This window comes from Bos javanicus, chromosome X (genome assembly GCF_032452875.1).
Source record: "Bos javanicus breed banteng chromosome X, ARS-OSU_banteng_1.0, whole genome shotgun sequence".
NCBI lineage: Eukaryota > Metazoa > Chordata > Mammalia > Artiodactyla > Bovidae > Bos > Bos javanicus.
Window position 1 is genome coordinate 87106 of NC_083897.1, and position 16850 is coordinate 103955.

The 16850-nt window shown below is 35.7% G+C and overlaps 1 protein-coding gene across 1 annotated transcript in view; it reads right to left on the bottom strand.

Annotated features, from left to right (window-relative positions):
- The window catches only part of KLHL4 (kelch like family member 4), a 104747-nt gene that overhangs the window by 55916 nt on the left and 31981 nt on the right, over positions 1-16850 (bottom strand). Inside the window, exons 2-4 of the mRNA XM_061409603.1 lie at positions 7269-7436; positions 6769-6905; positions 1133-1329 (exon numbers count right to left, since the gene is read on the bottom strand). Of these exons, the coding sequence (XP_061265587.1) occupies positions 1133-1329; positions 6769-6905; positions 7269-7436 (502 nt within the window). The remainder of the gene's footprint in view (positions 1-1132; positions 1330-6768; positions 6906-7268; positions 7437-16850) is intronic.

A 16850-nucleotide genomic window follows, 5' to 3' on the forward strand; every position in this document is an offset into this window, starting at 1 on the left:
ACATGTTAAAATGTGAATCCTTTATAATATGATTCTCGATATAAAGGTATCATTTCAGGAACATGTTTAAAACTTCAAATATTGAAAAATGACCAAGGGTGGGAACACCAGTGGGGAAGTTTTACAAGAACTTTTTTAGAGAATCTAAATATTGCAAGTTTGAAAATTTTAAGGTCTATATAAAACTCTAGAAATACTTTTTAATTATATATATCTGAATTATGGAATTGTAATATTAATTTTATTGTTGCTTTTAGTTGTGATTCTTTATTGTTCACTTTTATGTACTTGTCTTTGATTTTTGAATCTTAAATAAATGTAGCTATTTCTTAGCTTGAAATTTTATCTTTTAATTTGATTTAGCATGAATGGTAAGGATTTATTTAATATCCTCTGTCTACTTGTCTCCCTACAGATAATCTATATTTCATGTCACTGTCACTTGACTGAATAAAGGTAGTCTTATCCAATGCAACTTTTAAAGAATTAACATTAAACGTGTTGATTTAGTTTATTATAATTACTAGTAGAATTGAGAGGGACTTTAAGTTAATTAAGGAATTGAACTGTGAATTGTTTTAAACCAAAATACATGTTTTAATTGGAAAATAAAAAGTTCATTCAATAGGATGGTCTGACTTACTAATTTAGACAGTTTTTAAGCTCCTCCAGTTAACACTGAGCCATTAAAATTTCCTTTTTACATATTGAATGATATATAAATTTCATTAGAAACAATAATTTGTACAACTTCATTAAGTTCTAATAATATAAAAACATCAGAGAAATTATTAATCTTATTACTGTGGATTCTACTTGAAATATATACTTGTCCAGTTTAATTATTGCTAATATTTTCACTTCTCAAAGTTCTGAGGTTTAATTAAATCTTTTTAGCTTAAAAAATGTGAAATTTGTTTGTATACAGATCAACCAGACCGATATTTTTACCTAAGATTTATTATATGCAAGTAATTTGAAAATTATATAAATTTATATTGCTTTTTAATGTTATCCCAACCTTATAATCTTTACCTTGGAATGGTTCTAAACATACATATCAGTAAACATTTCATTAAGTTAAATATTGTGTTAATATATTATAAATACAACATGAATCAATTGATGTTACCATTGTGTATCTATATGCCACATTTAGGAGCTTTGTACAGCCTTGGGCATCTCCAAATGATAGAATCCCTAAGCAGTTTGAAGGGTGGAGCTGCTTTATAAGAAAATTGGAGCAGACTTCAATGACTTGAGTCAGCTGCAGGAGACAAGCTGCAGCCAGCAAACTTTCAATAGTATCTTCTTTCAATTGCAGGATACCTAGATTGTTTGAAAAGTTAAAGAATGATTATATATTCCATAAAGAAAGACACAAATATGCTAGAGAGCTAAAAATTTCAATTTATCTCATTAATAGGGTTATTTTTTTTCTAGCGTACAGTGACTATTTAGGGAATGCCTTTTGAGGTGAATATATGCAAGTGAGTCTGTACAAACACTAACAAGATGGCTGAAAGGAGCAAGATTATAAAAAACAACAGGAGCAAATGAACTGTGAGTATCATCATTGCAAAGAACAGCAATTTCTGGTTTATATACCATCTTAGACCTGTATATAAATCTAATATCAAATATTGTCTACACTAGGACTCAAGAAACTTTATGATACATTAAATAAGGATCATGGGGCTTCCCTGGTGCTCAGACAGTAAAGCATCTGCCTGCAATGTGGGAGACCTGGGTTCAATCTCTGGGTCGGGAAGATACCCTGGAGAAGGACATGGCAACCCACTCCAGTACACTTGCCTGGAGAATCCCATGGATGGAGGAGCCTGGCGGACTACAGTCCATGGTGTGGCAAAGAGTCGGACACGACTGAGATACTAAACTTTCACTTTCACATAAGGATCATATGATGGACTATACAGGTATCTGCCATTTGTGTGGGAAAATGTCTTGGTATATAAGAACATTAAGCTTATATGTCAATTTTTTTTGCATCTGCATTTATTAGCCTATTAGGGTGACTTTGCTCAAATATTATGCCTGGAATTAATCACTAGCACTTCTTTAAAAGAAAGAAAATGCTGCCAAGTGTCCTCAGATAAAGAACTGCTTATATGATTATTTTCTTAGGTACAAAAACAGATTCTGCTAAAATACCCATAAAGATTTTTTAAAATCTAGATCAGAGCAATTTAAGCTGTTTAATTTTTATTGATGTATCATTATTTTTAAGCAAGAATTACTGATGAATCATTGTAAATGTTATACTATTTTGATAGGTTATATTTCTATATTTTTGTTTTAGCCATGCTTAGAGAAGTTGTAAATAATATTTCATATGGGTTATATAAACTATGAATTATTATTTTATAATTTTGCTTTATAAAATACCATAATATGGATGCTATCTATTTGCATAACTATAAAATATAATATTACAGTATTTGGTTCAACCTTTAAAATATGTTGTAAAAGGATCCAGTCCATTAGCAGACTTTCTTGTATTGTTTCCTATCTGGATTTTGAAAGGAGAGCCCTGCCTCTATCTCATGAAACTCAGAAGTACAAACTATTCTCTGAATCAGATATAAAGTTTCACCTGTCATAGACATTGAAACTTGGCCTGGTTATGAAGAATGATATTCATTTCTCAATGAGTGAAACCATAAAACCCATAGAAGAAAACAGCATAAAAGCTCCTTGGTCTTGACTATAATTTCCTGGGTAAGAGACCATAAGCACAGGGGAAAAAGCTAAAACAAACAAGTGACACTACATCAAACTAGAGAACTTCTCCACAACAAAGGATACAAAAATAAATTGAGAAGAAACATGCAGAATGAGAGAAAATATCTGCAACTCAATAGCACAAAAGCAAATAATACAATTAAAAATGGGCAAAGAATCTGGATAGACATCTTTTTTCCCAAAGAAGACATACAAATAACAGATACATTAAAAGATGCTTAACATCACTAAGCATCAGGGAAATGCAAATTAAAACCACAATGAGATATCACCTCACACCTGTTAGGATGGCTATTATCAAAATGAGAGGAGACAGTTAATGTTGGTGAGGCTTTGGAGAAAAGAGAACCCTCGTACATTGTTGGTGAAAATATAAACTGGGTAAACCATTATGGTAAACAGTAAGGAGGCTCTTTAAAAAAAAAATAAAGATTAGAACTACCATCAGTTCAGTTCAGTTCAGTCGCTTAGTCATGTCCAACTCTTTGTGACCACATGGACTGCAGCACACCAGGCCTCCCTGTCCATCACCAACTCCCAGAGCTTACTCAAACTCATGTCCATTGAGTTGGTGATGCCATCCAACCATCTCATCCTCTGTCATCTCCTTCTTGTCTCGCCTTCAAGCTTTCCCAGCATTAGGGTCTTTTCAAATGAGTCAGTTCTTCGCATCAGGTGGCCAAATAACTACCATGGGGTCCAGTAATTCCACTCCAAAGGAAAGAAAAACTGGGTCTTAAAGGGGTAGCTGCTCTCCCATGTTTTGTTGTTTTTCTTTAGTCACTAAATCGTGTCTGACTCTTTGCGACCCCATGAACTGCTATGTTTATTCAGCATTATTCACAAAATATGGAAATGACTTAAATGTTCATTGACAGATTAGTGAATTAATACAAAGTGATACACACACTCAAGAATAATATTCAACCATGAGAAAGATGGAAATTCTGCCATTTGTGACAACATGGATAAAACTGGAGAACATTATGTTAACTGAAATAAGATAAAGAAAGAAAAATACTGTATGGTATCACTTGTATATGAAATAGAGGTATGAAGGGAAGATGGGGAAATGTAGATTAATGGGTACAAACTTTCAGTTATAACAAGTTCTAGGATATGAAGTACAGCATGGTGATTATAGTTAATAGTATGGTATTGGGTACTACGGGCTTCCCAGGTGTTGCTAGTGGTAAAGAATCCATCAGACAATGCAGTAGACATAGAATATGAAGGTTTGATCCCTGGATCACAAAGATCCCCTGGAAGGGGGCACACAACCCACTACAGTATTCTTGCCTGGAGAATCCCAGGGACAAGAGGAGCCTGCAAGGCTACAGTCCCTAAGGTTGCAAAGAGTTGGACACAACTGAAGCAACTTAGCATTGGGTACAGCATACTTGAAAGTTGGTAAAAGTGTATATTAAGTGGTCTCACCAACAAAACAACAGAAAAAGGGTTAACTATATGAGATGTGTGAATTACCTTGATCTTGATAATCATTCCATTATATGGGTAGGTGTGTATATGTGTTAGGTCCATACCATTTCTGTCCTTTATTGAGCCCATCATTCTTGAAGAGATCTCTAGTCTATTTCAAGAAAGATGGGTTCAATAAAGGACAGAAATGGTATGGACCTAACAGAAGCAGAAGATATTAAGAAGAGGTGGAAAGAATACACAGAAGAACTGTACAAAAAAGATCTTCATGACCAAGATAATCACGATGGTTTGATCACTCACCTAGAGGCAGATATCCTGGAATGTGAAGTCAAGTCGGCCTTAGGAAGCATCTCTACAAACAAAGCTAGTGGAGGTGATGGAATTCCAGTTGAGCTATTTCAAATCCTGAAAGATGATGCTGTGAAAGTGCTGCACTCAATATGACAGCAAATTTGGAAAACTCAACAGTGGCCACAGGACTGGAAAAGGTCTGTTTTCATTCCAATCCCAAAGAAAGGCAATGTCAAGGAATGCTCAAACTACCGCACAATTGCACTCATCTCACACGCTAGTAAAGTAATGCTCAAAATTCTCCAAGCCAGGCTTCAGCAATACATGAACCGTGAACTTCCAGATGTTCAAGCTGGTTTTAGAAAAGGCAGAAGAACAAGAGATCAAATTGCCAACATCTGCTGGATCATCAAAAAAGCAAGAAAGTTCCAGAAAAGCCTCTATATCTGCTTTATTGACTATGCCAAAGCCTTTGATTGAGTTGATCACAAGAAACTGTGGAAGATTCTGAAAGAGATGGGAATACCAGACCACCTGACCTGCCTCTTGAGAAACCTATATGGAGGTCAGGAAGCAACAGTTAGAACTGGACATGGAACAACAGACTGGTTCCAAATAGGAAAAGAAGTATGTCAAGGCTGTATATTGTCACCCTGTTTATTTAACTTCTATGCAGAGTACATCATGAGAAATGCTGGACTGGAAGACGCACAAGCTGGAATCAAGATTGCCGGGAGAAATATCAATAACCTCAGATATGCAGATGACACCACCCTTATGGCAGAAAGTGAAGAGGAACTAAAAAGCCTCTTGATGAAAGTGAAAGAGAAGAGTGAAAAAAATTGGCTTAAAGCTCAACATTCAGAAAACGAAGACCATGGCATCTGGTCCCATCACTTCATGGCAAATAGATGGGGAAACAGTGGAAACAGCCACTGACTTTGCTTTTTGGGCTCCAAAATCACTGCAGATGGTGATTGCAGCCATGAAATTAAAAGACCCTTACTCCTTGGAAGGAAAGTTATGACCAACATAGATAGCATATTAAAAAGCAGAGACATTACATTGTCAACAAAGGTCTGTCTAAAAAGGCTATGAGGTTTTTCCAGTGCTCATATATGGATGTGAGAGTTCGACTGTAAAGAAAGCTTAGTGCTGAAGAATTGATGCTTTTGTACTGTGGTGTTGGAGAAGATGCTTGAGAGTCCCTTGGACTGCAAGGAGATCCAACCAGGAGATCAGTCCTGGATGTTCATTGGAAGGACTGATGTTGAAACTGAAACTCCAATATTTTGGCCACCAGATCTGACTCATTTGAAAAGACCCTTATGCTGGGAAATATTGAGGGCAGGAGGAGAAGGGAATCACAGAAGATGAGATGGTTGGATGGGATCACCAACTCAATGGACCTGGGTTTGTGTGGACACCAGGGGTTGGTGATGGACAGGGACGCCTGGTGTGCTGCACTTCATGGGGTCACAGAGTCGGACACGACTGAGTGACTGAACTGAACTGAACTGAATTGATGTATATGTGTGTGCATGTATTTGTTGCTCTGTCATATTCGACTCTGAAACCCCATGGACTATAGCATGCCAGGCTCCTCTGTCTATGGGATTCTCCAGAAAAGAATACTGGAGTGGGTAGCCATTCCCTTCTCCAGGGATCTTCCTAACCCAGGGATTGAACCTGGGACTCCCACTTTGCAGGTGGATTCTTTTCTGTCTGAGCCACCAGGGAAGCCCTATGTATATATAATCATCAAGTTGTATACTTTAAATATATATGATTATATTTGTCAATCATTCCTCAATAAATTTGGAATGAATGAATGAATAAATGTTTCTTGGCCCCCAAACTGTTCCTGTTACCTTTGTTTTATGGTTTGAGTAAATATGACATTATTATTTCAAGAAATGAAACTAAATCTATAGAGGTAGAATATTCCATTTCCACTCTTAGTTTTACAAATGAGAATGTATCCACAACATGAGACACAGAGAGAGACAGACAGACATGCTCTTTGTGTTAATATAGCTATATTTTCTCATGGCCCCAAATTTTATAGCATATTATTTACCTCTTCCTCTTTTATACTATTGAATTTAAATGCTGACTCTGTCACTTACTATCTTAGGAAATTTACTTAACTGGTCTATCCTTCAGTTTTCTCACTAACTAATAATAGACTCACAGGCTAATAATAATGTGAGTTATAAGATATAGAGATATTGTGAGGATTGAATGAGTTAATACATACCAAGCACTTACCTGTGTAAGCATACTGCACCAAGGAATTAAGTGCATTAGGATCAATTCCTTCCATCTTGACCTCTTTTTGTTTGGCTTCAAGCACATCATTAGTAAACATCGCAGCAAAATAATCAGACACTGCACTAAGAACCAACCTAGAAATAGGAATGTTTCATAGGAACTTAAAACAGTCCATAATCTCACTGAAAAGCATGAAATACAGTCAGTAAATGTGTAATACTGATAAGAATGCTTTCTGTGTATATATTTCATATTTCAGCAAATTATAGTGAAATTAGAAAAGTAAATTAAGTTTATTTTCTGTAGATAATTTGTGCTGCTTTTCTTCATTAATTTCTCTATGTTTAGCTCTTCTAAATATCACAGGGTGACATGGATCATATGGGCTAGTGCATTTTTAATATAATGACATAAAAATCTATTTTCCTCAAAGCTCCAATTTGTAATCAATGGACTGATACTTTCTCATTCATACTTGCTATACTCAGTATACTTACCGATGGGCTGGAATCCGGAGATGTCCAGCAATGAGTAACACATCACACAGTTGTTTCTCTTTCAAGTAGTTCTCCATTTTTTGAAGAGTTTGTTGTGCATGGTTTACAGCATGGAACTGCTCCTCAAATCTGCTAACACTCATGTCTTCAGCATGCTGTGTAGCCAGTCTGAAAGGGGGATAAGTGTGAGAATATGGTTTGTTTCTCCTAGTGAGTGTGCAAATATCCAGTGGAAATTTAGGTACATCACTCCTAAAAGAAATAAATTGAATTAAAGTAAACAATATTTGCCCACCAATTCTAAATATTTTACTATTATTGCTCCATAACTTCCATTATGGAGAAGGCAATGGCACCCCACTCCAGTACTCTTGCCTGGAAAATCCCATGGATGGAGGAGCCTGGTGGGCTGCAGTCCATGGGGTCGCTGAGGGTCAGACATGACTGAGCGACTTCACTTTCACTTTTCACTTTCATGCATTGGAGAAGGAAATGGCAACCCACTCCAGTGTTCTTGCCTGGAGAATCACAGGGACGGGGGAACCTGGTGGGCTGCTATCTATGGGGTCGCACAGAGTTGGACACGACTGAAGTGACTTAGCAGCAACCTCCATTAAAGTGAAGTGTCATGGTTAGTATTTATATCTGGAATGTAACCATGGATGTAGTTATGTGTAGTACAGCTGCAGACGTCATGCTAATTTTATATGCACAAACATAAATTTCAAAATACAAACCACATTTAAAAAATTTTATTGACATCACAGTTAAATCATTAGGCATGATATGGTAGAATTGTAGGCATAATTTGAAATATTTTTTCAAATTTGTTATGTTCTGGAGCTGCTCCATGAAGTATTCATTGCACATCAGAGATAATTCCTGGAGAATCTCAAGCCTGAAAGTTCCATGATATTGTTTACAATTGTTTCCCATCAAGAAAATAAACATATTTCCATCTTTTATATTGTTTCTGTTTTACTGAGATATAATTGACATATTACATTGAATAAATTTTAGATGTGCCATGTGATGATGATATTCATATATATTGTGAAATGATTACCATGATAAGGTTGCTTGCATGCTCAGTCACTCAGTTATATCTGACTTTTTGTGACCCTATGGACTGTGGCCTGCTAGGCTCCTCTGTCCATGGGATTTTTCAAGACAAGTATACTGGAGTGGGTAGCCATTTCCTCTTCCAGCTGACCTTCATGACCCAGGGATGGAACCATGTGCTGTGTCTCCTGCATTGGAAGGTGGATTCTTTACCACTGAGCCGCATGTAAAAGGGACCACTTTTACAGATACAGAATATTCAAGATTTTTTTTTCTTTCAGCACTTTATTTAGAGTAAGCCCTTCATATCCATGGATTGAACCCATCCACAGATTTTTGTATCTGTGGTGGGTCCTGGAATCAATTCTCCATGGATACTGAGGGACAAATGTATATCATACCACTGCCTTCTGTCTTGCAAGGTTTCTTCTCAGAAAATTATTGATAATTTTATTGATAATTCCTTGTATGTACTGAGTCACTTCTTTCTTGCTGCTTTCTAGACAACTCTGTCCTTTACAGTTTCATTATAGTTTGTCTGGGTGTCTTTGGTTTATCCTAAAAAAAGTTCATTTAGATACTTGTATTTCAAATCTATATCTCTCCTCAAATTTTGGGAATTCACTACCATTATTTCTTCTTTTTTAAGTATATAAGTAGGAGCACAATAAATATTTACTAACTGACTGGTTACAACTTTGTATTTTCACAAATCACAATCATAGAAGAGATGAATTTATGCTAATGGTTTTGACGAATGTCAAGAATTTAGAAAACATTTGACACTGAAATTTTTAAATATGCAGAAAAATTGAAGGGAAAGAATGAAAATATAATGTCCCCCAAGACCCACAAACTTTTAACTGTTACCACAAGTACTTTATCTGTTTTACTGAATCATTTGAAAGTAAGTTATGACAATACGACACTTCATCCCTGAATATACAAGCATTTATCTCCTAGTGAAAGAGTAAATTCTTAGGTAGGTTGATAAGAAGTCCAGGGTCCCTGAGGAGGAGAAAGGGGCACAGTGCTCTCAAGGAGGGGAAAAGGACAATTTTTCCACATTGCTTTGTCTTAGTCACATAAGACATTATTTTCTCTCAGCTCAGAGCTAATGATTACACAACACAACAACTCATCTTAAACTATATCGCAACAATGTATCCTGCTCAAGGACATGTTTCTCCTTCTTAAGAACATTCTGACTAATCCTGTTATCTTAAAATTATATTGTGGGAGTGGGTCTGGTAAGACCTTTCTGTTGTTAGTTCTAATCTTGATAATTTAAGATGTATGTTGTGGGAGTGGGTCTGATATAAGTGTATAAGGTTTTGATAAAACTAGTGACTGGAGGCACTTTCCATCCCCCTTCTGATGTCTATGTCAGAAGCTTTCTCTATCTCTTTTTATACTTTAATAAAACTCTGCTACACAAAAGCTTTTGAGTGATCAAGCCTGGTCCCTGGTCCCAAAGCTAAATCTTCTTCAGGGATCACAAATCCAACATCATTCACCATAGCTATTACTAGGAATAAGAATATTCTACATATTATGGAGGAGCCTGGTGGGCTACAGCCCTCAGGGTCACAAAGAGTCGGACACGACTGAGTCACTTCACTTCACTTCACATCTTAAGGTGTGCCATTGCAACACCTGAGATGAATAGCTCAGTAAAATCTAATATGATAGATTTATATGGAATAATTGCCCCTATAGTTCTAATATGTCTTTTAAAACTTTTTTTTCCTCATCGAGGATCTAGTCAAAATTTATACATCCATCAGGTTATGTCTTTTCTCTCTCTCTCTCTTTCTTTCTTTCTTTTTTATTTTGTCTTTCCTCTTAATTTAATAAGGAATACTTCTTTCTGGCATTTTTTTCCATTATGACCTTTAGCTTTTTCAACCATTCTGAATTCTTGTATAATGTCCTAAAACTTGGATTTTTCTGTTTGTTTGTTTTTCTTTTCTTAGTAGATTTAAATTACAATTTCTCACTCTGTGGTGCATCTCTTAGTGCATCAGTAGAGATACAGAATGTCAAGCTGCCCCACTGCTGGTGATGCTAAGATGATTGATTACTTGTTTAAGATGGTAACTGCCAGATTTTTGTTTACTTAAAGTACATTTTTTTTTTTGTAAATGAACAATATATGGTATGATACTGTGAAACATTTTAAACACCTTTCCATTCAAGTATTCATTGATAACATATGTCCAAGACCCTATTAAGTGTTCTAAGAAACTTTCTGCCCATTTTCTCTCTTTTCTCCATCTGGGATTTTAGTTCTGAATATATTGTTCTGTTTGATGATAGTCTTAACTCTCTAAGGTTCCATTCACAGTTTTCACTTTTTTCTTTGTGTTTCTGAGATTTGATAAGTTCATATCAGTTCAATTCACTTCAGTTGCTCAGTCATGTGTGACTCTTTGTGACACAATTGACTGCAGCACGCCAGGCTTCCCTGTCCATTATCAACTCCAGGAACTTTCTCAAACTCATATCCATCGAGTCGGTAATGCCATCCAACAATCTCATCCTCTGTCATCACCTTCTCCTCCTGCCTTCGATCTTTCCCAGCATCAGGGTCTTTTCCAATGAGTCAGTTCTTCACATTAGGTAGCCAAAATATTGGAGCTGCAGCTTCAGCATCAGTCCTTCCAATGAATGTTCAGGATTGATTTCCTTCAGGATTGTCTGGTTTGATCCCTTGAAGTCCAAGGGATTCTCAAGAGTCTTCTCCAACACCACAGTTCAAAAGCCTCAGTTCTTTGGTGCTCAGCTTTCATTATGGTCCAACTCTCACATCCATACATGACTACTGCAAAAACCATAACTTTGACTAGAAGGATCTTTGTCAGCAAAGTAATGTTTCTACCTTTTAATATGCTGTCTAGGTTGGTCATAGCTTTTCTTCCAAGGAAAAGTGTCTTAATTTTATGGCTGCAGTCACCATCTGTAGTGATTTTGGAGCCCAAGAAAATAAAGTCTCTCACTGTTTCCATTATTTCACCATCTATTTGCCATGAAGTAATGGGACCAAATGCCATGATCTTAGTCTTTTTGGAGGTTGCATCTTAAGCCAGCCCTTTCACTTTCCTCTTATACTTTCATCAAGAAGCTCTTCAGTTCCTCTTCACTTTCTGCCATAAGGGTGGTGTCATCTGCATATCTGAGGTTATTGATATTTCTCCTGACAACCTTGATTCCAGCTTGTGCTTCACCCAGCCCAGCATTTCGCATGATGTACTCTGAATATAAGTTAAATAAGGAGGGTGACAATATACATCCTTGACAAACTTCTTTCCCAATTTGGAACCTAACTGTTGCTTCTTGACCTGCGTATAGATTTCTCAGAAGACAGGTCAGATGATCTGGTATTCAAATCTCTTGAAGAATTTTCCACAATTTGTTGTGATCCACACAGCCAATGGCTTTGGCATAGTTAATAAGGCAGAAGTAGATGTTTTTCTGGAGCTCTCTTGCTTTACCTAGGACCCAGTGGATGTTGGCAATATGATCTCTGGTTCTTCTGCCTTTTCTAAATCCAAGTTGAACATCTGGAAGTTCTTGGTCCAAGTGCTGTTGAAGCCTGGCTTGGGGAATTTTGAGCATTACTTAACTAGCATGTGAGATGGGTGCCATTGTGTGGTAATTTGAACATTATTTGGTATTGCCCTTCTTTGGGATTGGAATGAAAACTGACCTTTTCCAGTCCTGTGGCCACTGCTGAGTTTTCCAAATTTGCTGGCATATTGAGCACAACACCTTAACAGCATCATCTTTCAGGATTCAAAATAGCTCAACTGGAGTTCCATCACCTCCAATAGCTTTGCTTGTAGTGATTCTTCCTAAGGCCCACTTGACTTTGGGTTCCATGATGTCTAGCTCTAGGTGAGTGACCACATCGTCATGGTTATCTGGGTCATGAAGATATTTTTTGTGTAATTCTTCTGTGTATTTTCACCACATTTTACTAATATTTTTTGCTTTTGTTAGGTCTATACCATTTCTGTCTTTTATTATGCCCATCTTTACATGAAATGTTCCCTTGGTATCTCTAATTCGCTTAAAGTGATCTCTAGTCTTTCCCATTCTATTGTTTTCCTCTATTTCTTTGCATTGATCACTTAGGAAGCTTTTCTTATCTTTTCATGCTATTCTTTGGAACTCGGCATTCACATGGATGTATCTTTCCTTTTCTCCTTTACCTTTAGCTTCTCTTCTTTTCTCAGCTTTTTGAAAGACCTCCTCAGACAACCTCCACAGACAACCATTTTGCCTTTTTGCATTTCTTTTTCTTGGATATGGTCTTGATCACCGCCTCATGTACAATGTCATGAACCTCTGTCCATATTTCTAGGCACTCTATCAGATCTAATTCCTTGAATCTATTTGTCACTTCCACTGTATAATTGTAAGGACTCACAAATTCATATAACTTGTTCATTTAACTTGTCTTATGATCACAAGTTCATATAAATTCTCTTCAAATTCACAGATCTTTTTCCTGCAAGTTCAAGTCTGTTATTGAAGTTCTCTAGTAAATTCTCCAATTCAGTATTGTATTTTTCAGGTCCAGAATTTCTGTTTGTTTGCTTTTTTTTTTTGTTAATTTCTATTTCTTTCTTGATATCCTTATTTTGTTTATATATTGCTTTTCTGACTTTAAATTATTTTTCTGTGTTTTCCTTTAGCTCTTTGAAGATACTTAAGAAAGTTGTTTAAGTTATTTGTCTAGAAATTTTAAAACATGTGACTTTTTAAGGTCAGTTTCTGGATATTTATTTTGCTCCTTTTGAATCAGCTATGTTTCCATGTTTGTTTGCATGTCTTATGATCTTTTGTTAAAACTGGGTGTTTGGAAAAACAGCCACTTTTCCTAATCTTTGCATGATAGTTCAGTGTGGGGAATGTCTTTCACTAATCTGCCCAGCATGAAGGATGAAGTCTTTTCAGGCCTTTTTTGAGAATGTATATCTGTGGACTTGCATATGCGCATTTTAATACCAATCTCGCATACACACACCTGCTTATACATGTCTTAATTTCTCTAAGTCTCATCTCTGCTGCTTTGTTGGGCCTTAAATATTCTACCATATTCCTTTGCCTATAATCTCTTGCCCCCAGGTTTCCACGGGTCTATAGTCTTTCTACATTTTTTACATGCATGTGAGATGGGTATCTGCCACTACTTTCTGTGACTTCTAACCTGGAATTCAAACCACACTGGTATTCTCATCTGAACACTGAGGCAATACTGAAATCAGTTTGTTGCATATCTTGTGGATAGGGAAGAATGTAGCAAAAAAGTTCACACATTTCTTGTAACTTGAGGGAGAAATCAAGAAATAAGCTGCCTACGTCCAGTTGTGTTGTGCCAACCTTGTACAAGAGCAAGCGTAAATGCAATGAAATTTCCTATTGATTTGAATATGACTTTTTATGGATGTGCTTGACTGCTGTATATCCTTGATTTCCTTCCAAAGCTCCCCAAAAGCCTTTTAAATCAATCTGTAATTGTTTACTTGATATTTACATAGAGGACAAAGGTCTGGAGCTTCTTAACTCATCATTGTGCTGACATCACAGAAGCTTTACAATATGATTTTTATTTAATTTCAGGATGCGGAACACGTGTACACCCGTGGCAGATTCATGTTGATGTATGGCAAAACCAATACAATATTGTTAAGTAATTAGCCTCCAATTAAAATAAATAAATTTATATTTTAAAAAAGAATACTTTAATTCCCTATTTTTCTGATTAGCAGTAAAATAGATATCAGAAAAATAAAACTTTGAGATTTTTGCTGCAAAGCTCTTTTGTACAATATTACTTTAAGAACAAATGAAAAGCAGTATCTTAAAAAATGGTGAGGGTGTGATAATTTTGGTGGCCACTTTGAAAGGCTGTTTGGAAATATAAACTTTAAAAAATGAAAGTATACTTTGTAAAGACATTATTGGCAAGCTTCTGAGTTTTAAGTTGAAAATCTGAATGTAGTTATTTTAGAGAATGTGTCTTTTACTATAGTTCAAATGCTGTGATAACACAGAGCAAGGAACTTCCCTAGTGGTCCAATGGTTACGACTTTGCCTTACAATGCAAGGGGTATGGGTTCGATTACAGCCAAGAAACCAGAACATAAAACAAAAACCAAATTGCAACAAATTCAATAAAAGCTTTAAAAATGATCCATATTAAAAAAAAAGGTTAAAAAAAAAAAGAACCAGGTGGTGCTAACAGAGTGCATAAATTAATATATTTCACAAGTATCTTCATACTTTTTGTTTTTCTTTTGTAAGTTCTACTTTTCAAGTGAGCCATGGAAATTAAATGGCAACTTAGCCTTCTTATAATGGTGCTGCCTTAGCTCCTAAAATGTCTTCTAATGGTGTTGCTTTAGTTCCTAAAACTCATCATAGAAAAGGTCATTTTCATACTGAGGTAATATAAAACTGCAGAGAAAAATTAACTTCTATATTTTTCTGTATATGGTAATGCTTGTACATACTAAAAGTTGTTCTCTTATATCCAGGGGACAACCTTATTCCTTAAATAAAATATTTGTACTGACTCTTTTAGAGAGCTTTAAAGCTTCATCCATGTGCTTTTCCTGGCAAATAGAAGGCATTCAGTAAATGTCTGATGAAGGTATAATTTATGCACTTTTTAAATGCTATTGTAGCTTGAACTTTCTAGTGATAAAGAACCCACCTGCCAATGCAGAAGACGTAAGAGACACAGGTTCAGTCCCTAGGTCGGAAAGATCCCCTGAAGGAGGGCACGGCAACCCGCTCCAGTATTCTTTCCTGGAGAATCCTATGGATAGAGGAGCCTGGCAGGCTACAGTCCATAGGATCACAAAGAATCTGACATACCTGAAGTGACTGAGCACAAACACAGCTTGAACTTTACTACATTTGGAGTCTTGGAAGTGGATAAATTAAATCTCAACAGCAAATCACAAACTTAAAACTTCTTATTTCTAAGATAGCTATGCACATTATATAACCTTGTAGTCATGCAGATATCATAATTTTGAGTGATGTAAATTAAGCAAAATTTTAAATCTGTAGTAAGTAGTAGATTTTTCTCTGGAGAAAGATGCATTCTTTTGTGTCAAGTCAAATAAGTCTTTTAATATATTGGATTGGCCCAAAAGTTCATTCAGGTTTTTGTACAATGTTATGGGAAAACCTGAACGAATTTTTGGTGAGCCCAATATCATATGTGATCATATTTTAAGATATTATCTGTTGTAAATTACTGAAATTGTTATTTATAAAGAAATATTATATATAGATCATATAAAACAAGAGACTAAAATATTTCCATTCAATCCAAAACATTTGCCATATATGAAGGCTTATCAGTTGTTAATATTTCAGACAATATATTTCAAAATTTTGTTGTTATTTAATTATTATAAATGATGCATCAAAGTCGAAATCACTTTCATCTGAGATTCTAAAATTTATTTGCTCTTGGATTTCTAGCTTTCAGAATTATGAAAAAGTATTCTGATGCTGGGAGGGATTGGGGGCAGGAAGAAAAGGGAACAACAGGATGAGATGGCTGGATGTCATCACCGACTCGATGGACGTGAGTTTGAGTGAACTCCAGGAGTTGGTGATGGACAGGGAGGCCTGGTGTGCTGTGATTCATGGGGTTGCAAAGAGTCGGACACGACTGAGCGACTGAACTGAACTGAACTGACACTTGTATTGTTTAAATAACCAAGTCTGTGGTATTTCATTATGGCAGTCCTAGAAAAGTAATGTAAGCCATATATAAAATTGAATGTGATAATGTCAGGTTCTTTTTGCCATTAGCTTATAAACATTTGCTGAAAGAAACTACATGCATTTAATAATAATAAATGACAAAATCACAAGAGATGTCAACAACTTATTAAATATTAATTACATCAATTTCGTTTTAAAAATTAATAAAATTTGAGAGGAAGCAATGTAGTGTAGTCATTAAGAACTTAGACCTTTTACTCAAATAAAGTCTTAATTTCCATTCCAATACTTAATTAATTACTTTAAGAAAGTTACTAATCTTCCCTAATGCTCAACTCTTCTTTTTTTAATTTTTTTATTTTATTTATTTATTTATTTTATTTACTTATTTTTTTTTTACTTTACAATATTTTATTGGTTTTGCCATACATCAACATGCATCCGCCATGGGTGTACACATGTTCCCCATCCTGAACCCCTCTCCCACCTCCCTTCCCATACCATTCCTCTGGGTCATCCAACTCCTCTTATCTGTAAAATAGTGCCAACTCCAAAGATTTTCTTAAAATGATGCAACAGGAAGTACTCATTAAATATTAGCTATCATAGTCACCAAAAGCACCAGCACTGACACTACAATCATAATAATTTCATTATGATAATCACTATCTAGTACTACAATGATCACTGAAAGCAGCAGAAAAAAAAATAGGATAGCTTTAGAAGGGTACAGTAAGAATACAGGTGAGCTTAGCCTTGAAGGAT